We start from the raw sequence: 24,674 nt of genomic DNA, 5'->3' as shown, positions 1-24,674 counted from the left end.
AAAATCCAGTTGTTGATTCCATGGAAGCCTTTTCAAGGCTATAAAGAGTTCATTCTTTGCTTTGCTGCACATTCTATTGAATAATTTATTCTTAATGGAGGGTAAGTGGTGAGGAGCCCTAATGCAGGCACGGCCAGTGCAGGGCATTATACCGGGGCGGTGACGTCAGGCGGGGGAGGGTCAGGATGGGGTGTTGTAAAATGCGGGATATGGACCATTACAGGTAAGTACCGAAAAAAAAAAAAAGAATTTTGTTGCCCACGCTGCATCACATTTGGCGATGCAGCGTGGGAAAAGACATTTTCTTTTTTTCGGTACTTACCTGTAATGGTCCATATCCCACATTTTACAACCACCCACCCTGACCCTCCCCCGCCTGATGTCACCGCCCAGGTATAACGCCCTGCACGGGCCTTGCCTGCCCTAATGATAAGCTTGTAGCCAATTCATACACTGATAAATACAGATAGGTGGCACATTTTCCTATTGATTAAGGTATTCACAGGTATATACATGCACACATTCTCAGTGTGTATATCACTTCAAAATCACATAGCACAAACTTTGTTCAAAATAATCAATACTCTTTTTTGTAGACTTGTGCAATGATTCTCCCATCCACGTACCAAGTAGAAAACCACAAACTATTAAGTTTAAACATGCTGACTTTAACTGCAAGTACGATATAGTCCTTTTAAACAGTATGCACTTTCTCAGCCATCTCAAATGGGCTTCATTAAATTATTTCATTAGCATTCAGAAGATAAGGCAGTTTCAGTGTTTCTATTTAATTATGTCAACCCTGGCTACATTTACTTGAGATGCACTGTGAATTCCATGACAAATGAGCCTTGAATTGTTTTTGTCAAGTAGTGTTAAATCACACATTCACGGGTAGTGATAATCATAACAGAACATAAAGTCATTATTTCAATTTTTATTTTTGAATATTTCTTTTCCCTCTGACAAAAATTGCTGTAATCTTTGTTGAAAGAAGATACGAATACGTTTAAAGAAGACATTCTGGAATCAATATTTCAAACAAAAGCCATTGCTTTAATTGTCTCCACATTATGTACATCTTTTTAAGGAACTGTTGTATATACTTATGAATCAAATCATTACCTGGCAAGGGTCCCTCTTTTTTCAATTCTAATTTCAGATTGGTTGATATTATGTTTGTGAATGGTATTCCAAACAATTAGAGGGTTGTAGTCACAGCCTGCTATTTGTAAACTTCAAAGCTGGATAGAGTTTTCCAAGCACGGCGGGAGGCGAAATAGAACTTTAAAGAGGTCTTAACTTTCCTTAAGAGTTAGATGAGCTGCCCTATTTATTTCAAATCATACAGTGTCAGAAATATGTTCACATGAATTCAATTAAATATCCAATGTGAAAATCCTTATTACAATTCCCCACAATAGCCTCCGCAATGTTAATGTGCATGTCTCTTTTGCTTGCCACTGTAGTATAAGCATCTAGCACACCTATCTTAATAGTAAAATCACTAGCAATTGCATGCACCAGGAAAGAATTTGATGTAAAAAATATTAGTAAACAATATTTCATTTCACATTTTAATTGTAATTGTGAGGGTATGAGGACAGGCATCACATTCTGGTTGTTTCTTACAAATGACAGATATAGCATGACGACTCCTAATGTCAGCTAACTCCTATGGTGTTTAGCTATAGAGATGAAGAAGTTAGGTTTTCTGCTTATCCAGAAAATATCATTCTTTATGTTTTTACTTACAAAAGTACAATGTCTGCATTAGACATTGAAAGTGCTACCTTTATTTCTAAAAGTCTGACATTTTCCTTTTAATGCATATCATTACTAATGTTTATTTGATCAATTGGAATAAGTTGAAGAACAATAAACCTTATATGTTTGGGTATATATTTAACATTTATATTAGGCAGGCAGTAAACTTAAATCTGGGGATCCTTTAAAATTCTTTTTTTTTTGTTTGAGCTGGAAGGTGATTGTCCCTTGCAGATTCCCTTTCATTAATTTTGGGAATGGTTGTTTTGTATTCTTTATATAAAGCCACTATCATTTTCATTTAGAAAATGATGATTAGTGATTTTTGAACATGTGAAGAAACAAGGACTTATTCAGTAACCTTTATATGGTCAGATGTAATGTGGATGTTAATGTCACTTTATTATCTATATTATTCTGACTCTTGTATGATGCATTCATGCCTGCAGGTATCTATAAATCTGCAGACCTTTGTTTATTGAATAACTTTTACTCATATTTCAGAAACAGACCAAAACCAATTTATTGAAGGTCCATCTGCAACGGGCCACCTGAGCACAGAAACTGGGCTGAGTTAGACAGTGGTTCAGTTTGCTTATCCCACACACAGTAGCACACATGTACACATGGTTAGAGGTAAACAGAGCAGAGCATCTTACCACAGCTGTGCAGCAGTGCACCTTATTTTAAAAGTTAGACACTGATGATTGCCACTCAATGTCATTACCCCCAGGTCCCTCCTGACCCCGTCCCATTCCTTAAAATATGGAGATAACCATCTCCACGACAGAAAAAAGAAAAGGAGCATGCTGGGATACCCTACCTGCTCCCTCCCACTGGGAGTACTTAAGCAGTACCAACCCAGCATGCAGCCTGTTCTTTTTTCTGTCTTCCGACAGACTGTTTGCTGGTATGCTGTGATGTTACTCGCCTGCACTTGCTCCTGCTGGGCTGGGGTAACGTGCTGGTCCTTCTCTGCTCCCCTTGCCCGGCTGCCTGGCTTCGCGGGCTGGGGTGCTGTTTCCTGGTGTGTCTGCCTCCCGGCCTGCCTGGCTTGCTGGGTTGCATGGCTTCTTCCTGGCTGGTTTTCCGGATTGCCGGCCCTTTGCGGCTGGTGCGCCATCTCCCGATGTTCTTCCGGGTCGCCTGTGCACGTCTCCCCGAGCTGGGCCGGGTGTGAGACGCGCTGCTCCTGTTGTGGGTGGTGAGGCGCTTGATGGATTCTAGAGCCGACTGGGTGTGTGGGGGCCTTGTTCGTGCTGCGGCCCCCACTGCGGGTGAGTCCCGCTTTGCGGGTCCTTTGCTTCCTTTGCTTGGGGATGTGCAGACTGTGGTTCGGTTCCCTAGGGTGCTGTGCCCATATGTTGTTCTCTGTGCCGGATGCCTCGTTCATTGGCACATGTCTTCTTTCCCCCTCGCCCCGCGCCTTGTTTGGCCGGTGCTTTTCATTTGTGCGCAGTTGAGTGGATCCTTGCTTCTTGCATTTCGTGTCTGGGATTCTGCTGTGGTGCTTTTTCATGTCTTTATGTGTCCTCCTTCCTGTGCTGGCCGCAATGGCACAGCTGGGGGTGTGTTGGGCTGTCTTTCTTGAGGTCCCTGGTTCAGTGGAGAAGTGTGGCTCATTGGTTTGGGCGTCAGACCCTGCTGCAGAGGTCTGTCCCGGGACCAGGGTTCGTTCCCCGCCTCGGCGAGTCTTGGGCTCGTCATTCCACGGTCCTGTTACTTTAGGTGATAGTCCCGGGTTTTGGCGCTGTTGGGAGGTTCCTTTCTTCTGCCACTTTAGGTCTTGGACATCGGCCACTGTGCCCCGCTTCCTATGGGTGTGTTTGCCTGGCGGCCGTCTGTCTTCCCCAGGTGTCTTTCCCTGCTGTTGCGGTGGTGTGGTCTGCTCTGCCTGGCGCTGATGTCCTGGAGGGTGCCTGGGCAGTTTCTTGGGGGGCGATGAGCTGTTGGGGCGCTCCTCCTGCCCTCCTGGTGAGTACCGCATAGCGGTCCCTATTTATGGGTTTTTTATTGCCCGCATTTTCCTGCTGTCTTTCTTTTGCAGGTTTCCTTCTGGCCTGGTCCTTGGCTCCCTGCCTGTGGCGTCTGTGGATCTTGCTGTGGCCTCGGCGGGACGGACTTCTCTGCCCGGCGCTGGGTTCTGGTGGGCGCCTGGACTGTCTGTTGTTGGTAAAGGGGGGGGTGGGGGGTGCTGTTGTGGCCCTCTTCCTGACCTCCTGGTGAGTGCCGTGTAGCGGTTCCTGTTTCTTTCTTTTTTCCTGTGTCCCGTGTTTCCTGCTGTCTTTCTTTTGCAGGTTCCTCCTGGGCCTGGCTCCCTCCCTGCGGCCGGTGTGGTTCTTGCTGTGGCCTCTTCAGGGGGGTGGGGGGGGGGGACTTCTCTGCCCTGCGCTGGTGTCCTGGTGGGCGCCAGGGCTCCCTGTTGGTGGTAGGGGGGGGTGTTTTAGGGCCCTCTTCCTGCTCTCCTGGTGAGTAACATGTGTGGTACGTCCCTGTTTCCTTCCTGTTCACTGTCCTTCTTTGCGGTGTGGCGGTTGGGCTGTGTATGGGCGGGTTGGCCTTGATGGGCTTGGTTCCGTCTCTTGGCCTGTTGTCCATGGCTGTTGCTGGTGGGAGTCGTCCTTTGGGCGTCTCTCTGCCGGTCGCGTTGGGTGGGTGCTGTTTTCCTCAGTTTCCTCCTCTCGTTTCTGCCTTGGTTTACCTTCCCCGTGCCTCCTCGGCTGGTTGGGTTCTGTTCGTCCAGGCGGTGGGCTGGGGGTGCATTATTCCTGCCTCCTTGCAGTCCTTTCTCCTCCTCTGGGGTTTCGTCTTTGGAGTGGCCCTGGGTTCGGGTGGGCCTCCTCCTTTTGGCTCTCTCGGGGGTTCTCCGGCCCTTCTTTCTTGCTGGGGGGGCGGGGGGGGGGGGGTGTCCACCTGTTGCTTGGACTCCCCTGCTCTGCGGTTGTTCTGCCCCTGGTAGGGTGCGCTTGTGCCCTTGGTCCTTTGGGATTGGGTGGTTCTTCCTTCCTGCCTGCGCCCTGGTCCTCTGTATTCCTGGGTTGCCTCTGTTTTCATCTGTTTGCCGTTGGCATGCCTCTTTGGTTGGCTTGCACTTACGGCGTGGCTTGTGTTTTTTTTTTTTTTTTCTTCCTGTTCCCCTGGCCTGCGTGCTGTTTTGGGGGTTCGGGTTGGCCCTTGTCGGGCTCTTGTTTCTGGCCTTCTCCTGCTGCTGCTGTTCCCTGTGCTTTCTGGTTCCAGGGTTCTTGCTGCTTTGCTTTGCCGTTTCTGTCTGGCATGCTGGTGCTTGTCCCTTGGTGTTGGTCGTTTGCCGCTTGTGCTCTGCGGCTGTGTTGCCATGTGGCTTTGGCTTCTGGTCCTCCTGGCCGTCCCTGGTGGGGGGTCTTCCTGCGGGGCCGGGGCTCGCTTTCTGCGGCCTGCTGCCCTGTGGTTCCTGGCGTTCCTGTGGGTTCGGTCCTGGTGCGTGCCTGTCGGGTTCCTGCGGTTTTCCGCTGCTGGTAGCTTCTTGCTCCCTCTGGGTTCCCTTGCTTTGGCTCTGCTCCGGGCTTCTGGCTTTTGGCGGGTTCCTGTGTCCTCCCCGGGTTTCCTTGTCGGGGAGCTGTGGGGCCCTTCCTCTGTCCTGGGGGCGCCTTGTCCTTGTTCTGCTGTTTGCTCTGGACCGGCCGGGTTGGGCTCTTGTTGGGTCCTGTTGTTGGGGGTTTTTCTTCTCCCCTTCTGCTTGCTGGGGTTTGGTTTCCTGCTGTGGTTTCCTTCTCCCCTCTTGTCTCTCCGGCTGGTTTGTGCTTTGGGGCTTTGCTTGGCTGGCCGCTCTTGCCTCCGGTGGTGGCTGGGTCGTGGCTCTGCCTTGGGTGGACGCTTGTTCTTTGTCTGCCTGGCTCCTGTGCCCCGCGCTGTTTGCCGGTCCTGCCTGGGCTGTGCCCTTTCCCTGCTGGTGGGTTTTTGGGTGTCGGTCTCCCCGGGTGTGTGGCCTTTCTGCTGCCTTCTGGTGGTGCCTCCCCCCCTCGGGTTTCTGGGGGGGAGGGTTTGTCGGGCCCTTCCTCGGTGCTGGTGGGCCTTGGCCTTTTTTGCTGGTGTTGGCTTTGCCTGCCGTCCTGTTTCCCTCCGGTGGGGGCTGGGATTTGTTGGTCATCCTTGGCTTTTGCTTTGGGTGGCCTCTTGTTCTTGGGTTGTTCGGCTCTTGTGCCCTGACCTATTGGCCATGCCTTATCCCTGCTTGTGGGGTTGGGTGTCTGCCTTTCCTGGTTTGTGCCCGGGTTTTGCCTCCCGGTCTCCGTTTTGCCTTCCCGTTCACTTTGCGGTCGGGTCGCTGGTGCTCTTCCTTGGTGGTGTTGGGCTTTGTGCTGTGTGGCCCTTCTTGGCTTGGGGTCCTTTTTTGGTCCCTGCTGGGGTTCTTTCCTGGCTGCTCCTTTTCTTGGGCTTTGTCGCGGTCCTGGGGTGTTCTTCGGTCCTTTCGGGGTCCGCTCCCTTCGGTTGGCTTTGGCTCTGGGTCCGTTTTGTGGGCTCTGGGCTACCTCCTTCGGGTTCTGTTTTCTGGGGCGGTCTGGCTCTGGTTGGCTGTTGTGCTTTCCTGGCCTCCTTCCTGGTTGGCGGTTCCTTTGTGGCTCTCCGTCTGGGTCCTGGTGGTCCGCTGTTGTGTGCCTCCTGGCTGGCTGGCCTGCCTCTTCTGCGGCTGGTTTCTTGGGGTTGGGCTGTGGGCCTTGTTGTTGGTCCTCGGCTTTTGGGGTTTCACTTTCGGTGGTTCCGTGGTGTCACCCTTTTCCTCCTGGGGGTCGGTGCCTCCTTTTCCGGTTCTGGGGTTTTGGTTTCCCTGGTTCCGTGTGGACCTTTGTTGTCTTTCTTGGTTGTGCCCTGGGTTTTTCCGGGTCTGTTTTTGGTTGGGCTTTTTGCTCTCCCTGCCCTCTGTTGTGGTGGTTGCTGGTTCGGCTGGGGTTGGCCTTTGGTCGGCCCTGCCCTCTGGCCTGGTTCCTTTGTGGTTCCTTGTTGCTGCCCTCTTTCGGTTCTGCTGGGGGCCTCCCCTGCTGTGTGGGGGTCGTCCTTCTGCTTTGTTCCTTCCTGATCCTTCGGCTTCTCCGCCCTGTGCGGGCTGTTCTTTCTGCCTTTGTCCTTTGGGCTGGGTTGACCTGTTGGTCTCTGGTTGTTTGGTGGCCTGGGGGGGCCTGGTTCCGGGGGCTTCGCCCTTGGGGGTTTCTCGCGGGTTGGTTGCCCTTTCCTGGCTCTTTTCTCCGTTGGGTGGTGCGCTCTTCTCCTGGCCTTCCTTTGGTCGGGGGGGGGGGTCCTTGGTTTTGGCCCCCTCTGCTTGCTCCCTTGGGGGCTTGGCTCTGCTTCTGTGCCTCCCTTCCGGCTTGCCGGGTTGGTGGTTTTTGCTTTCCTGGCGGCCCCTTTCTGACCTTTGTGGGTCTTGGTTCGGGTCTGTGGGGTTCTGTTTTTTGGTCTGGTGCCCTTGTTGTTGGTGGGGTTCCGGAAGGCCGGCTTCTCTGCTTTGGTATTCTCCATATTTTAAGGAATGGGACGGGGTCAGGAGGGACCTGGGGGTAATGTCCTATTACTTACCGGTAATCTTCATTACTCCTGGTCCCATTGACCCCGTCCCATTCCTTACTTCCCTCCCTCCCTCCCTTGCGGCCGGCCTTCCTGTTGTTGGCTTGGTGTTTTTCAGGCTGCATACTGGGTTGGTACTGCTTAAGTACTCCCAGTGGGAGGGAGCAGGTAGGGTATCCCAGCATGCTCCTTTTCTTTTTTCTGTCGTGGAGATGGTTATCTCCATATTTTAAGGAATGGGACGGGGTCAATGGGACCAGGAGTAATGAAGATTACCGGTAAGTAATAGGACATTTGACCACGGTTTTCAGAGATTAGGGCCCAAATAATGAGATTTACTCACAACAGGGATCCATAAATCAGGAGGTCCAATAGCAAAACAACTAGAATGGATAAAAGGCTGTCCAAAGCTACTTCCTCACAGCATTAATTTGATTGTAAGTTACATTGTCATATTCTTTAGAACCTATTCACAATGGTTGTGTTGATTGTACTTCATAGTTTAATACATCTTTTGTTTAGATTTTTCAAACTATGAAACTTGCATTACATACAGTCACAGCATATTACACTTTTTCTGTTCATATGATTTTGATCCATGAATGTTTTATTTCTTTTTAACAACATTTATATTTGTTAATGTATACATTTCATGAATTTGATATATGATCATTTTAGGGATGTATTAAGTTGAACATGTCACAATAATAAACATTTTTACAAAGACATAGTTACATTTAGAGGTATACTATTCAAGCAGTATGAGTTGAACAAGTATGCTTGCAGGTTGGTAAATATTCTTAAGTCTATAATTGCTAAGGGAGAACTGTATGGTATGATGTGCACTTAGTAGTCACTTGAACTAGGTATTTCATTTTGTTTCGTTTTATTGTTTAATTTTGGACAAAAAGGCACACAAATATAAAACAAAGGCATACTTTAAAAACAATTGAATAATTAAAAAAATATTATCTTAAAATGAACAACAACTCTTATAATATAATAAACATACCTAAAATGGATTTATTAAGTGGGTCTTCCTATATAGATCACGTTAGGAAGAGGTAACATATTCTGCTACACATATCATGTCTGATCTGTGGTTATCTTCTCCAAACAAAATGTGCTGGTCATAAATATATGATAAAGTAATAGAACCAATGTAGAACACAGATAAAGGGATGTTAATGTGCATGTTAGACATGTCATCCTTAGGGTGGTCTGCCCCCAAATCTTTTGCCTGCTTACTTCCTCTTTTTTCTGTATAATTTTGTTGGGCATAGGACTCTGAGCACTTTACCACTGCTAATGAGTGCTAAAGTACAAGTGCTTCTCTCCTAAACATGGTGACATTAGTGTATACCAAATTGTCATATTTTGTTTCTTTATAACTCCATTTTAAAGTGGTATAGCATATACCTAGGGCATGTAAACTAAACGCTACTAGTGGGCTTGCAGCATTGATTGTGACACCCACATAAGTAGCCTTTCAACCCTGTCTCAGACCTGCAACTGCCTGTGTGTGCTGTTCACTGCCACTTTGACGTGCCATTTAAAACTACTTGCCAAGCCTTGAGCTACCCTTCTATTACACATCAGTCACCCCAAAATTAGGCTCTGGGAAGGCCATAGGGGAGAGTGCTGTATAAGCAAAAGTGATGACATGTACTGGTACATTTTGCATGTTCTGATAGTGACAAACACCCAAATGTATTCTTCACTACTGTGAGGCCTACTCCTGCCATAGGTCCTTATTGGAGATTTCTCAATACACTATTAGGCTGTCATTCCTGATTAGAAAGGAGTAGCTGCATCATGTTGTATATCTTTAGAATGATAATGATAAATCCTCTTTAATGGTAAAGTTGGATTCAACATTACCATTTTAGAAAGTATACATTTCTCTTCTCTTAATACTCTGTGTGCCTGAAGCCTGTCTTCAATACACGCCTGGGGTGGGTGACAGCTTCACTTTTTGCATTCCCTCTAGATAGCCATAAACACAGGAAATGTGGATGTGACAAATAACTCATCTGCATTAATCTGCATTCTGATAGCACTTCCTGTCTCCTACACAAATGGCTAATTACTGCCCACCGATAGTCTTGAGCCAGAGCTTGGAAAAATATACTTGTGTGCCCTTCAAAGACCCTTCTTTGTAATCACCCCCACTTCAAAGGCACAACTGGGTATACCTACTGGGACTCTTACCCTATCAAGACAGTACACTGCTGGACCCGTGAAGAACATTGCCAGGAGTAAAGACTGCTGTGCTACAAGGATTGCCACTCTGCTTGGCTGATGCTTTGGAAGAAGTACTTTTCTGCTTTGCTGTGCAGCCCTGCTGCCTGCTGATCTCTGCCCTGCTGAGGACAAGGACTGGATCCACCCCACTTGAACCCCGAGTGACTCTGAGGGGTTGCTGGCTTGCCCCCTGTTCTGAAGTCTCAAGGCCATCGAAGACTTCCTTCAACACTGCAACAGCACTTGGACTCTGAGTTTACTGCAAATTATTTTGATAATATATTTTACAGTACCTACTCCCATGAGAACAAGTTATTTATTACTTCTTCCTACTAATTACCAACACTAAAACATAATCCTAATATTACTGCATGCCAAAACAGTTATGACTTCTTCCAGTAAACATTGATTCCGAAGAGCTCTAAAAACTAGCAAGAACAGTCTCTTTTTCTACTTGCCCTATAGCTGTGTAAAATAACAGCAGATGACAAAGTGATAATATGCATTGTATACAGAAAGGACAAGTGGCCTTATCCCTGTCCTCCATTTCCTTATTTACATTAGTTATTCTCTAGTTCATAAACTTGAATTAGACAATGTACATATTAGGCTTTAGCATTGTATACAGAAAGGACAAGTGACCTTATCCCTGTCCTCCATTTCCTTATTTACATTAGTTATTCTCTAGTTCATAAACTTGAAGTAGACAATGTACATATTAGGCTGTAGCATGCACTGAAACAAGTTAATGCCGACTAAGAGAATAACTGGGGCTTACCCCTCTTGTTTTTTACCTTGTATCTATTTAATAAAGAAAATAGTTCCCTTAACTAAAGTTACATAATTACATAAGGTCCTGACAGTGAGACAGGTGAAGCAGAATCCTCATATGACATTTTGCAGAGTAAGTACGTGTATCAAGAGGGAGAGAGAGGACCAGAAAGCTAGTCCAAATCCCCGGTTTATATGTCAATTAATCAAAAAGAGACTAGCTAAGGATGGGGTTGGCATGATATTTATATTATAAGGATCATGGTGACTCAGTTTTGTTTTGTCAATTGGTGGTGGCACCTGCTGGGTGTCTTTTAAAAGCCCTCACCCACCAACCTAGTTGGTGGCATGCTTCATCATCGGGCCCACCCAGTGACACCTAGCGTGTCCCGGGTGTGCTACGACGCCTGATTACAGCGGAGCAGGTATGTCACTGTGTGTGCGGTGAAGGGTGATAAGTTTGTGAGTTTAAAACGGCTTGGCGGGGGTCCCAGTACCCTAAGGGTAAAGACACTTTATTATCTGGGCCTCCGTCAGCGGTTAAAAATAAGGCTGTGGGACGTTAGAGGCGAGTTACGACCTCCCACGTCCTTTAGAGTGTCAACATGTTTCAGCCAGTGCCTTATCAATATGCTGGCTTTCTTCAGGACTGATAAAAAGGTGTGTGTAATTAAAACTAGTGGGTGTGTAGTGCAGGCTATGTGTCTACACGCCCTAAAGTGTATCTATGTGTGAGAGGGGGGATTATTGAAGTGGCAAGGGGTTGGCCAGGATTTCTGGCCAGCGCCGGCTTTGGACCTGTTGTGCCTCCTTCGCAGAACCGGTTCTGCGAAGGAGGCACAACAGGTCTAAAGCCGGCGCTGGCCAGAAATCCTGGCCAACCCCTTGCCACTTCAATAACCTTGAAGAGAAAACAACTTAAAACTAGCAAGATCTTGAGAATGGAATCCCCCCTCTCACACATAGATACACTTTAGGGCGTGTAGACACATAGCCTGCACTACACACCCACTAGTTTTAATTACACACACCATTTTATCAGTCCAGCCTTATTTTTAACCGCTGACGGAGGCCCAGATAATAAAGTGTCTTTACCCTTAGGGTACTGGGACCCCCGCCAAGCCGTTTTAAACTCACAAACTTATCACCCTTCACCGCACACACAGTGACATACCTGCTCCGCTGTAATCAGGCGTCGTAGCACACCCGGGACACGCTAGGTGTCACTGGGTGGGCCCGATGATGAAGCATGCTACCAACTAGGTTAGTGGGTGAGGGCTTTTAAAAGACACCCAGCAGGTGCCACCACCAATTGACAAAACAAAACTGAGTCACCATGATCCTTATAATATAAATATCATGCCAACCCCATCCTTAGCTAGTCTCTTTTTGATTAATTGACATTTTGCAGAGTAAGTCATTGCCCATGCAGTTATTCACCATCCCAAGGGGTCTAACTTGTAATTGCCCATAGTTGTGGAGGATCACCGCGCAGTACTGGTAATTGTTGGCGCGGCACTGTTGAATTCCTAGTCGAGACCTGATATACGTATGTAAAAACTGTCAACTAAAGTGTGTGTTACTATGCACTGTGTTCACCACAATACACCTGAGGAAATTGCTTGCTGGTATGCCAGGCACTGTGCTCTTTCCCTGTTTTGGGATCGGCTTCTTATTCAGTTTGGCCTGATGAGTTGTGGGATGCACCTGTGCTCTGGGATTGGTACAGAAACCTGAAAAGGATTGCGAGCATGTTTGCCAGCTCTCCCAAATTTAAGCTGTTACCCTCTGTTGAAGAAGGAAACTTATCCGAAAACACATCTAGAAATACACACCTCTGGCTGCACAAACAACAGTGACTACTAACACTTTTGAACTAAAGTGAGTGTCATTATACACTGCATTTATCACAATATATCTGAGCAAATTATGTGCTGGTATGCCCTGTAGTGTGCTCCCTCCTCTATTTTGGATACTTTTTGCCCTAATGAAAAGATGAGAGAAGGCTTTAAAAGTATAAAGGTGCCACGTAGGAGTGGGAGATTAATCATAATAAGGTGGTTGGGAGTACAACAATAACGGTGTTGGCAAACTATGGAGGTTCTTTGACTCCTGTTGTTTGTGGTTTATCACATTAAGAAAGAAATAATAAGAAATCAAATCCCATGATGAAACCTTGGGTCTGAGAAACAGCTAGAACTGCTCTTTACCCAAACAATTACTGCATGAGTTATCTTTACTCTCAATATGCGATACATGATTTGTCTCCTTACATTGTCATGTATTCTAAAACATATGATCCCTCCTCTCTGTGAGGCTTTCCTCTTTGTGGAACGTTTTGTGTTGGATAGAAATGACACGTGAGGTGCGTTTCTATCTGGCATAATGGAAGAATAAAAAGTTATTTCTTCCAGCCAATGACAGCAACAAAGTTGCTGTGTACTAGTGTGTCTAACCAGTAGATGAGGTACCTCTCATTGTCCTGTTTAATAAGCATGGAGTATTTTTTCTACTTGTCTAACTGTAATTGTTACTGCTAATGTACTTGTTGCACACCGTCGCCAGTGGCAATGTGGTTGGATGCAATCTCATTTGTTAAGGCAGGGGGACAGGAGAAGCATTAAATGGCATGCATATGGAAATTTGAGGCTTACTTGTGACCTATAAATAGCCACATAGATGTTTGAGTTTGCAATGACCACTTTCCAATCTCTCTTTCAGAGCTAATGCAGTAAAGATTTGTATCCTAGATAAGCAAATATCGAAAACCTACTAATTTTTCTAATTATCCATTTCAATTTAGACTGTTTCTTGCTTTACCTCAAAAACAGAACACCCAGTCATCATCATTGTTTCAAAATACTACAGTACGTCTGTAAAGGAGCTATCTATGTGTTGAACTACAATATCATCTGGCTAACTTCAGTTCATTGGCTATAACTTGAAAAAACAAATGTTGGGCTTCTTTCAACACAGACTGCTGTACACCTACAACACTTAGCTACGGCACCGTTGTATTGAGAGTTGACAATTACCATAGAAGACTGGAGGACCTGGTCTGAAGTGTCTGACATTATGAAGCATCCCCTTCTGCAAGTTATTTAGGGTATTGTGCTTAGACGTAAAAAGCATCCACCTAAATACTATTCCACACAACTATCACATCAGTACCTCAATACAGAAAAAATGTAAATGTATATATCTCCTACACCTACGTATAACTCTCCACACTTTTTGCCATTCACAATTACCAAGGAATATTTACACCTAAATTAAAAAAAAATATTATTTTGCTAAAATTAAGGGCATATTTATTTTAAAAAATCAAGAAGCGCAGCAAGTCAACCTGCTTAATAGAGAAAGGGCAGGAATGCGCTGCATCGAAAATGATGTGCTGCATTCCTGTTTCTTCCATTCGCTGGTGCACGTGTTGCCTAGCACCAACACAGGCTCCCTTGCACTGTGGTGCTAGGGTCTCTGCATCATAATCAGGATTGTTTTTCTGAAGGTAGATACGCCTTCCTGCACAAAAACAATCCAGAGAAGTATTTTCCTCTTTCTATGTGTGCTGCACACATAGAAGGAGCAACAGCCTGAGCTGCCATCTGCCCCCAGGATGGAGAAGCAGGAAGCTATTGTTGGACCTAGGGGTAACAAAAACAACAGAACACCGGAAGAGCATCTGGAAGGGGATTGCAAAAAGGGAACCCCACCGGAAGTGACTTCTATCAAAAGACAGAAAAGGGAACATACCGGAAGAGTCAGGGGTAAACAAGCATTTGCAATGCAATAGGACTCGCATTTATGCAAGACCTATTGCATTGCATCACGGACAACGGAGGAGGCACGGACAACGGAAGCGTGGGCGGGGGAGGGCATTAGAAGGCATGGAAAAAGATAGTGCTCACGATGTAACACTTGTAGTAAAGAGGCCAGTAGCCATGAGAGGGTACAGATGATGACATGGCCATAATAAGGAGGGACTAACAAGCCTCATGATTAATCAGAAGGCATCATTTAAGAAGGACAAACACACAACCCAATGAAAAATATATGCAGGGTAGTGGGTGGGGCTTCTCGGGGCTTCTCTTACATACCGAACTACCACATATCAACCCCAGAGCAGCGCTTGCAGGCCGGCTTAGGACTCGACCTAAAGATGAACATTCAAAACAAATAATTGTTTTGCAGATGAAAGCGTGCACAAATCATTAATCAAAGTGGAAGAACCTTGACCCAATACATGTTCCATCTGGGATCGTTTATCAGTGCTCATTCCATCCAGAACAAATGTCCCTATTTTCTCTGTACGTCTTCAAGCTAAAACAATGGGGTCTATTTATAAGAGCCCTGCATCACTTTCACACCATGCCAAGTGGCACATGTGTGATGCAGAGCTCTCATAATGATTTATGAAGCCACGCAAAGCCACCCTGCATGGCTTTAAGTAGCCTCATAAATCATGAGTAAGGGGATGCAGTGCAAATAGTTGCCTTGCCTTATTCTGCACCTGGGAGGCATTACATGGGCGTTGGGTTGGGCTTTCCCTCGCAACACCCATGGAATTTGTCGCTTCCTCAGATTTACAAAGTGATGTAAACCTGGGGAAGCATCAAGTCCATGCGCCTCCCGAGGTAAGGCATATTGAGGAGAAATATGTTTATTTCTCCTTGTTTTTTTCCAATCCGCAGCACACATAGAAAGAGTTAAACGCCTCCTAGGATTGTTTTGATGCAGGGAGATGCCCTTTCCTGCAAAAACAATGCTGCTTTCAATGGAGGCACCCTTGCACCATGGTGAAAGGGTGTTTACATTGGCACTAGGCTGACAAAACCGCGTCTGCACAGGCAGAAAAGACAGGATTGCGCCATATTGCTTAAGGACGGTGCATTCCTGCCTGTTCACTTTGGCGCAGGGCAGCGTAAAAATGCTATGAATGTCTGACTTGTGTAATTCAATTTACTCAGTTTTTCCTCATTGAATTTGTATTGTATCGTTGAGCTGCCCTGCCTATTTCTAAAGTTCAAAACAGCAAAGAAGACCTTGCAGTGGTAAAGTTTTTTTTGAGCTTCCACATATTTCTGGTTGCTCTCCTTCCAGAACGCAGTTTTCCATTCCTCAGACGGTTCCGTGTCAAAGTTGCAACTTTCTTGTTTCACTTTTTACATCCTAATATAAGATGCAAAGTTCAACTTAGTACGATGCTCAGTCAGTGACTTCTTTGTAAACTTGTTTCAAGAAACTCTAAGAGATGAATATGTTTACATTGCATCACTAAAGAGCAGGACTATTTCATGTGATTATGTTTTCTTAATTTTCCTGTGACTGAATACTTACTCGAGTGAATTATTTCTTCCCTAGTCAATCACAGCTGCCCCGGTGATCAATTTAAATGTCGAAATAATCGTTGCATCCCCAAGCGGTGGCTTTGTGATGGGTCTAATGATTGCGGCAATAATGAAGATGAATCTAACCAGACCTGTGCAGGTACATTTTTTTCTCAAATTTCCTCACAACTTCAATGAATTTCGATTTATTAAAAAAACTGATCTTTACTCTGAACTGAGCTACGCCAGGCAAGTGCTGATGATCGGATTATTGCAGTTTAAATTAATTCAAAGTTTGCTGCAGCATGGGACGGAATACCAATGATATTTCATTCCACAAACCTAGAGCCCAACTCTGCTTTCCAAAGTACTTTGGCATTTAATCCATCCGTTTCGGCTGACATGCAGTGCACTATTTCGGCAAACATTGCACCCCCTAAATTGTTCTTTGGAAATTGCATCTGAATTCAATACCTTTCTGCGCTGTTAGCAATGTCCAGAGTAAATAACTAATGTATTCATATAGTAGCGTTTTACACAGTTTAAAGCACAATAGCTATACAAAGCAAACAGTTATATTTCAGTATTATCTATCACTTTATATCACATCCCACTTCTACTGTTAGCCTTCAGACATGCAAACAAAAACAGTAAAGATAGTACCCAATTGCTGGTAATATGTGTACGTAGAGGCTTACTTACGAGCCTCCCACTCCTCCGCATTCTGCAGCACACATAAAAAGAGGAAAACACCTCTTAGGTGCACCTTCCTGCACAAAAACAATCCCTCCGACAACACAGGCACACTTCCATCATGGTGCAAGGGCACTTGCGCTGGTGTTAGGCAGCCGACGCCTGCCAGTGCAGGAAGAAAGGACAGGAATTAACCTTACTGCCTAAATACAGCGCATTCCTGATTTTTCACTCTGGCATACGGCAGCGCTGCGCCGCCCTTCGCCCAATCCCCATAAATAAGGGCCTAGTATCTCCGTGTGAAAAATATTGCTCAATTAAGTGAATATGGGTTACCTTTGCGCTATACTAACACTTTTCTATTTTTTTATCTAATCCTATTGAGCAGGTTCTTAGTTTAATTGTTACATTTGATAAAGTACATTAACACGTGTATTTTCTAATACCAATTGACTATTGCAGTGAAGTTTGCTGCCATTTATGCCCAAGCACTTTCAGTATATTCATTATGAAATGTATTTAATGAACTCTATCTACATTATACTTTTATGAATATTTTACTGAATAAAGTTTTTAATTTGACAGTAATAAATGACAATTTGGGTATAGAAGCTGATCTTCCTTGTTGTATTGTTGCTTTCGAATTTCATAGTTATAAGATTTTACATTTGTAGCATTTTTATATTCATATTTGCTATCACTTAATTTATGAATTGCCATAAATATCCGGTTTCAAATACGATTTTGCAAAGTAAGAAATTCATCATCAATAGTAACTGCATGACGAATAAAAGGAATACAATGTTGTAATCAAAGGATCACTTTTTTAACTCTCTAGTTGACTTGAATCCAAATATACTCCAACTTGTGGCGCGGAATACCATAACAATATTATCACCATTAATGGAATGAATGGAATTTAAAACAAAGATGTTGTTTTGGTGAAATACCATGGGGACAAGAGTCAAAGGAGTAATGATTGAAAGAAAAATAGAACATTTCTGTTGTTTTCAGCTGTTCTCAGCTTTATTCATATATAAAGAGACTCAGAAACTTTCTTATAGATAGTAACTGAATATTAAGACATAGAATATAGGCTGGGTTTCTCTGGGCACATTTAGTCACTAATTTTGATGCAGCAGAATAATAACACAAGTATGCATTCTGGGTGGAGGTGGAGGGAGCTTTATGGTCCTGGCCGCAGGCGCTGCCTTGTCAGCGGCAGCACTAGGTAGGGGGGGGGGTGGGGTGGGCGGGTCTTCGCAGGTTAGGATGGGTGGAGGGGCGGGAGATGGGGGAAGGGGGAGAAAAGAAAAAAAATATTTTCAACCTGGTAGAAAAACTTGCTGAGAGCCTTTTTTTATTAAATTATGCTATATATTTTGAAATGTGTATGAAAATGCTGAATTTTGACAATATCTTCTTTATCAGAGATGTATAACATTACATGCTTGGCTTGGAATGTTTCAGGGCTGAATAACAAACGTAAGAGGCAGTTAGTGGCTGAAGAATTAAAGCTATATAATCCTCATCTAGTATTTCTGTCAGAAACTCATATTATAAACAAAGACAAGAAGCTACTAAATCAGTTAGGTTTTCAGATGATAATCAGTTCAGCAACCACGTCCTCCATTAGAGGGGTAGCTATCCTAAAAGACAAAAGGTTCAAGGCAGAAATAACTAAAACACAGGGCGATAAATGGGGGAGATGGGCTATAGTCCAATTTTGTTTCGGTAATATGAAGTATGTGGCATGTGTAATTTATGGGCCAAACAAAGAAGACCCTAGAGTATTTGAACAACTAAACATAGCGTTATTAGATTGGGAGGGAGAAATAATAATTATGGGAGATTTTAATTGCATTCTGAATTGTCAGACGGACACAACACGCCCGGGCAATTACAAGCGAATGCCTAAAAATAGAGCATCCATTTTAAATCTATGTAAAATACACAATGTTAAGGACGTATGGAGCTCACTATACCCAAACTCTCCAGGCTATACATTCTATTCAGCTCCTCATAGACTATGCTCTCGCTTAGATATGGCCTTTATCTCAAACACTCTAATGAGATCAACAAACATGGTAATATACCCACGCATTACATCTGACCACAACCCTATCATGATCGAATTTGCTCTGTCTTTGAAACATAAACCTCCAAGAGCTTTCACCTTCCCTAGGAATTTAGTATCAGATGCGAATTTTATTTCACGATTAAAACAACACATCACAGAATTTTTGACTTTTAACAGAGATACAACTTCTTGCCTAACAGTGTGGGACACTTGTAAAGCCAGCATCCGAGGGTTTACACAAGCCTTTGTCTTGAAACAAAATCATGAAAGAAATAATTATAAATTAACTTTGACCTCTGACATTGTAGCTGAGGAGATAAAACTGGTAAAAGCTTTAAGAGATAATCTTCCAACCCTGGACATTAGCGCAAATCTTAGTCAGCTAAAATGTAAAACCAAAGAGACTCTTTTAAAAAAAAGAAGTGCACAAGTTCATAAATACAAATTTTCACAATATGAAGGTGGCGACAAAATAGGAAAAATTTTAGCATTTAAAGTTGCAGAGGATAGAACACAGTCTACGATTTCTCAAATTGTGGGGGCTGACAACAAGAGATATAACCAACCGGAAGATATAATTCAACAATTTGCTAAATATTACGAAACCTTATATACACCAGAGAATATGTCTAATGATAAAATAATTGAAAATTATTTAAAAGAAAATGTAACAACTAAATTATCAAGAAATGAGACAGAGGAATTGACTTCAGAAATAACTAATGAAGAATTAAAAGAGGCCATAAAATCACTCCCATTAGGCAAATCTGCTGGTGAGGACACCATCCCTTTAGAAATTTACAAATCATGTATGGAAGAGCTAACACCCTTTCTTCTGGAAGTAATCACTTATATTGGCAGAACCGGATCAGCCCCCGCTCTTGGAATAAAGCCAAAATTATCTTCTTTCATAAAAAGGGTAAACCTAATGAGGAGATGGGCTCATATAGGCCAATCTCCCTGATCAATGCTGATGCAAAGATTTTCGCCAAATGTCTGGCCAGAAGATTAGCACCACTAATGCCTAAAATTGTAAATACGCAGCAACATGGATTTATAACAGGGAGAGATACATCAGCTCATGTTAATACGGCAATAACTGCGTTCGACATAGCAGAAATAGAGGCTATTCCCCTGGCTATGATAATGTTGGATGCCGAAAACTACTATTTCAAACTTAAAAAAATGGCACCGACTCCCATTAAACCTAATTGGCAGAATAAATCTGATAAAAATGAAAATAATACCAAAATACATATATCTATTCAGATCAATTCCTCTGGCACAGAACAAACTCTTCTTTAAACAACTTGATAGGATCTTCTGCAACTTTATTTGGGGCTATAAGAAGGCTAGAAGATCGCTAAAAATGTTGAAAAATCAAATAGGATCTGGTGGCCTTAATTTTCCAGACCTGAAATTATACTTCTGGGCTTCTTTTATAAGACGTATTCGATCACTACTAAATGAAGAGGACTTACTTTTCTTTCACTATTTATCATTAAAAGGAGATTCTAAACAATTTTTTCTTCGCATTACAGACCCAAATTTTTACAAAAGGGTTAAGTTTAAGACCATACGAGATACAGTAAAGATATGGAAAGACATACTTAAATATTGTAAAACCACCATATTTCATTCACAGTTAATCTTATGGGATAATCCCGGATTGCCGAGTATATTTGGCGATGGGTCGTCTCGTGTATGGCAACGGAAAGGAATTATGGTTCTGGGCGACTTATATAACTCTCGAGGCATACTGAATTTTCTAACTTTAAAGCAACTATATGGTCTATCCGACACACACAGATTTAAATACATACAAATACATGATTTTCTAATACGGAAAAATAGAATCAACACTTTGTCGAATGGGGGTATATGGGACATCTTTAACTCTAAAAAAGAGAAATCAATAATTAGTACGGCTTATAAATTCTTTATAGGTCTAAGCTCCGACGATAATGATGTATTAGCAAAAAAATGGAATTTAAAACTCGGAACTAATCTAACCGGAAAACAAATGAATACATCGTATACTAACATTCACGACTATGTAAGATCATCCAGTTTGCGACTACAACAGTATAGAACTATTTATATGTTATATTATACCCCTGAAAGATTTTCTAAATGGCCTTCGAACAACATCACAAGAGAAAAAACTAAATGCCCGAAATGTGACGAGTATGCGGCAGATCTTGCCCATAGGTTGTTTTCATGTCCGAAACTAGTAACATTTTGGGAAGAAGTGGGAAAGATTCTAACCACAAAAAACATTCTTAGCTTACCACTATCTGCATCCATGGTAATATTTGGCCCACTCACGACATGTCAACCACATTGTATACTACTATCAATTTTACTTTCTTGTGCCAAACTAACTTTAGCCCGAGCCTGGATTAATCCCAACCCACCCAACGCTTTGGAATGGTGGTACCTGGTCAATGAAATAAAAATTATGGAAGGTACGCTAGCAGAACTAAGGGGTGTTAGATCGCTAAAAAAATTTGAGAAAATTTGGGGAAGCCTAGAAATGAATTGATCAACTTAGATAATCATAATGTATGCTCACCTATGTCTTTCTACCCTATGTTAAGTTATTTTCTACTTAATGTTAAGTTATCTTCTACAAAATGAGAAGAATGATCAACTCATGCTTAATTTGGTATTTATTGGCTGAATGACAACTTTGTTGAAGGTTTTGTAATCTTATACCAGGTGAAAATAAAATAAAAAAATATTTTTAAAAAAAAAAAAAAGAAAAAAAAAAAAATGACTTGAATCCAAATATACTCCAACTTGTGGCGCGGAATACCATAACAATATTATCACCATTAATGGAATGAATGGAATTTAAAACAAAGATGTTGTTTTGGTGAAATACCATGGGGACAAAATGACACAAATGACAAAAAAATGGTGTAAACTTTTTGGACGTGATCCAGATGGATCTATGTATGTAAACCATATCAATCGCTATCACTCTGCTCAAAACGGTGATATAGGATTTAGCTCCTATTTTAGAGTTTGGTACAGTGTGGGCAGCCAGTAGAATTTGATGTATGTGGTCGATGCCTTCCTCTTGCATCTCCATCTCATGTAGTGGATGGTGTATTTTCAAAGGCTGAGCCACTGCTTGCTTCACTGTTGACAAAACTGACCCAGTGCACCGATGAAAAGTGAAAGTAGGGGACCTTCCTGCACTTAAACAATCATAGGCAATTTGCTGTTTCTATTTGTGCTGCACAAAGATTAGGAGAAATAAAGCATTTCTCCTCGTTTAGCCTGTTTAAGACCAGGTTTTCCCTGGTCTTAATTTTGGTGCTGCCTCCTATTTACAGTGCCCTTGTAAATAGGGGGCAGTGTCAAAATAAATGGGTGTTGCGGTGGAACACCCACCACAACACCCATTCCCCTCTCCTTTCACACTACAGCGTGAAGGGGTGCCTTATTTATAAGGCATTGTTAAGTTCTTGTACATAAGGTGAAGGACCTATCGCCATCATAACATCACTGAAATTGGCGTTGTGGTGGCGATAGGGGCTTGTAAATATGCCCCTTACAGTTGAAACAACAGGAAACCTAACATACATCAGCTTTAAACCCCTGTTAGTATAGATCCTAGGAGACAGCTGTGCTTTTTGTAAAGATATTGCAATGCTTAAAGGAAAATTGGATCAATATCCCAAGACAGCAACTTAGTTGATAGTAATGCCCTATCTATACAATCAATTGTTATTTTAAAATCGATAAAGGAAGTTTATAGCAATGGTCTGGTGTAAGATGACCAGTTACTAATAAGTAGAAGTGGGGCTATACTATTTTATTGTTGTTAGCTCTGAACAAATTCTTAGCAGGTGCCTGTTCTGCATAATTTCCTCCAAATAAGTTTAGCATAGTACATTGCCTCAAAATTAAGTAAGATTAGAAACTTGTAACTGCCCGGAATGTAGAATGGTCATTGTTTACACAAGGAATGGAGAATCAACACTTTCAAAGAATCCAGGATAGAGCCGTTCTGGAAACAGTGCTTAAAACATGGAAATAGTCATTTAACCCAGAAATGTTTATTAAGCCATAACTTAGTTGATAGCAAGCCACAGAGGCTGGAAAATCACCTATCTCACAGATGCTTATCATCTTAATAATTATCCATGTGTTAATAAACATGTTGTGAATATTCTTGCACAGCAGCATGACATGAAAGTCAAAACTGCCCATAGTGGAATCAACATAAAGCAAGATGAGATATTGATTCCAAGTATTGAGGTTCACAGTGCATTCAAGCTCTATGTTTGATGGGAAGCTCAGCCTATTAAAAAAATCCCACATTCTTTTGGAACAGTTGGCTTTACATATTTCATCATTTAACACTGATTGACATTCTTTTTCCTTTTCCGACCCAAATGAGTGATTGATAACATTGTATTAATGGCTCAACCATCCATAGCATGCAGAGATCTTTGGAATGTTTATAAACCAGCCGGGTGGGTTTATTTAGAAATTCTTTTATTGTTCCGGTGCCATTGAATACCCCATTGCATTAATATCCTTGGCTGCTTCAGCAAATGAAAATGAAGGGGCAGATGTATCAGCACTTTTGTGTCAGTGCAAAGTCGCCTACCATAATGCAAATTGGTAAACATTGTTCATTTGTTATTTACTTTCCAGTGCAACTCTTCACTTGTGCTACTGCTGTTGCAGCCAAAGCTTCATTTGATTTTAGCAGCCAGAATTACCAGCCGGAAAAATGTTCCAACACCCAGCAAAGGGGCACATTCTCAAGGAGCTATCTCCGAGTTAGCTGCACTTTATCGCAGCCAAAGTCGCGATAAATTTATCACGCCATTCACAAGCTGGTGCTAACAGCCCATAGCACCAGTTTACCTGCAATAGCAGCCGCAAAAAACATCGCCACAGACGACCCCAGTTACTATCGCTATTGAGATGCAGAGTAGGCGTTCCCGTCCAAAAAGCCACGACAACAGCACTCCGCAACATTCACAACAACCAGTCAGATCGGCAATAAGATCACAAAACATGCGATAAGGCATGTTAGCAGCAGGAAACTAACACCTGTTCTGACCTGGTGTAAAGTCGGACGACAGCCTGCACCACAAAAGGGAGGCCAGCCCAGAGCCACAACGGAAGAGCAAAATATGCCATGGGGTCATTGTAAATGCGGCCCGGACACCCAAGAGGGCCCCAACACCCATTGCCACCACCCCCTGGACCACCCCCCAGCCCCCAGACCCCCACCACCCCATCCAGACCAACACCGAGGCAGTGCAGACAAAGACAGCTACCGTTCAAAAATGTACCAAGCTCACTGACCCAACACTAGAGAATGTCATTGGCCACCACATGCACAAAAGGACAACCATCCTCTGCATCCTCACCACCATTGTACACAGGCTGACAGTACCAACACAGCGGACAAACAACATCCCACCTCAAACCAAGTGGCCGTGATGCACCTGTTGGCCACTGGTACACTCCAACCAACATCCGCATGAGTCGGAGGAGTCACACAGCCAGCCCAATCCAAGTCCCACACAACAGACATGGATGACACTATCAGCTTGGAACCCCACTATCTATACTTCCCACACACTGCGCAGGAACAGCCGGAGACCAAGCAAGGCGTCGTCACCACAGCTGGCGTCCCGCAGGTGTCAGAGGGCAATTGATTGCACAGATGTCCTACTTGTGCCCCTCGGCAGCACTGCACACAATAAGCACAACAGAAAGCGCACATATCCCACCAACGTTCAGGCAATATTGGACCACTGAGGAATCCCCGCCAACGTCACCGCCAACACCCCAGAAAATGTGCATGAGCAATACGCCTTCTGACAGTCCATCATCAACCTGCGCTACCAGGATGAATTCCACGGAAATGCACTGCTTGTTAGCCAATACCGAATGAACACACCACACACCTCAACCTAAAAATCATAATAATGTATTTATTGCAAGAATAATTAAAATCTTATAATTCAAGAATCACCAACATTCAATAATTAAAACATATCTATACAAAAGAGATTATAAAATACATTAAATACTCAAGTTCAATTCATCATTATTACAATTCATTTGTTACTAATATAAAAATAACAATCATTCACATGTATAAATTGGTTACTTTTATGCAGAATCTCATATGCAAATGATGCTCTAACTGTCAGCAGCTTCCCTTCGTAATATGCTTGAATCGTTAACTTCCAACTTCTTTCCTATAAGCGTAATAA

At 43.4% G+C, this 24,674-nt stretch overlaps 1 protein-coding gene across 1 annotated transcript in view; it reads left to right on the top strand.

Moving 5' to 3' along the window:
• Positions 1–24,674, top strand: part of LRP1B (LDL receptor related protein 1B) — a 3,669,685-nt gene that overhangs the window by 1,702,345 nt on the left and 1,942,666 nt on the right. The window contains exon 17 of the mRNA XM_086955170.1: positions 15,679–15,804. Coding sequence (XP_086811296.1) covers positions 15,679–15,804 — 126 coding nt within the window. The remainder of the gene's footprint in view (positions 1–15,678; positions 15,805–24,674) is intronic.

The sequence above is a fragment of the Lissotriton vulgaris genome, chromosome 2_1 (genome assembly GCF_964263255.1).
Source record: "Lissotriton vulgaris chromosome 2_1, aLisVul1.2, whole genome shotgun sequence".
NCBI classification, from domain to species: Eukaryota; Metazoa; Chordata; class Amphibia; order Caudata; family Salamandridae; genus Lissotriton; species Lissotriton vulgaris.
This window is presented reverse-complemented; position numbering and strand designations above follow the sequence as displayed.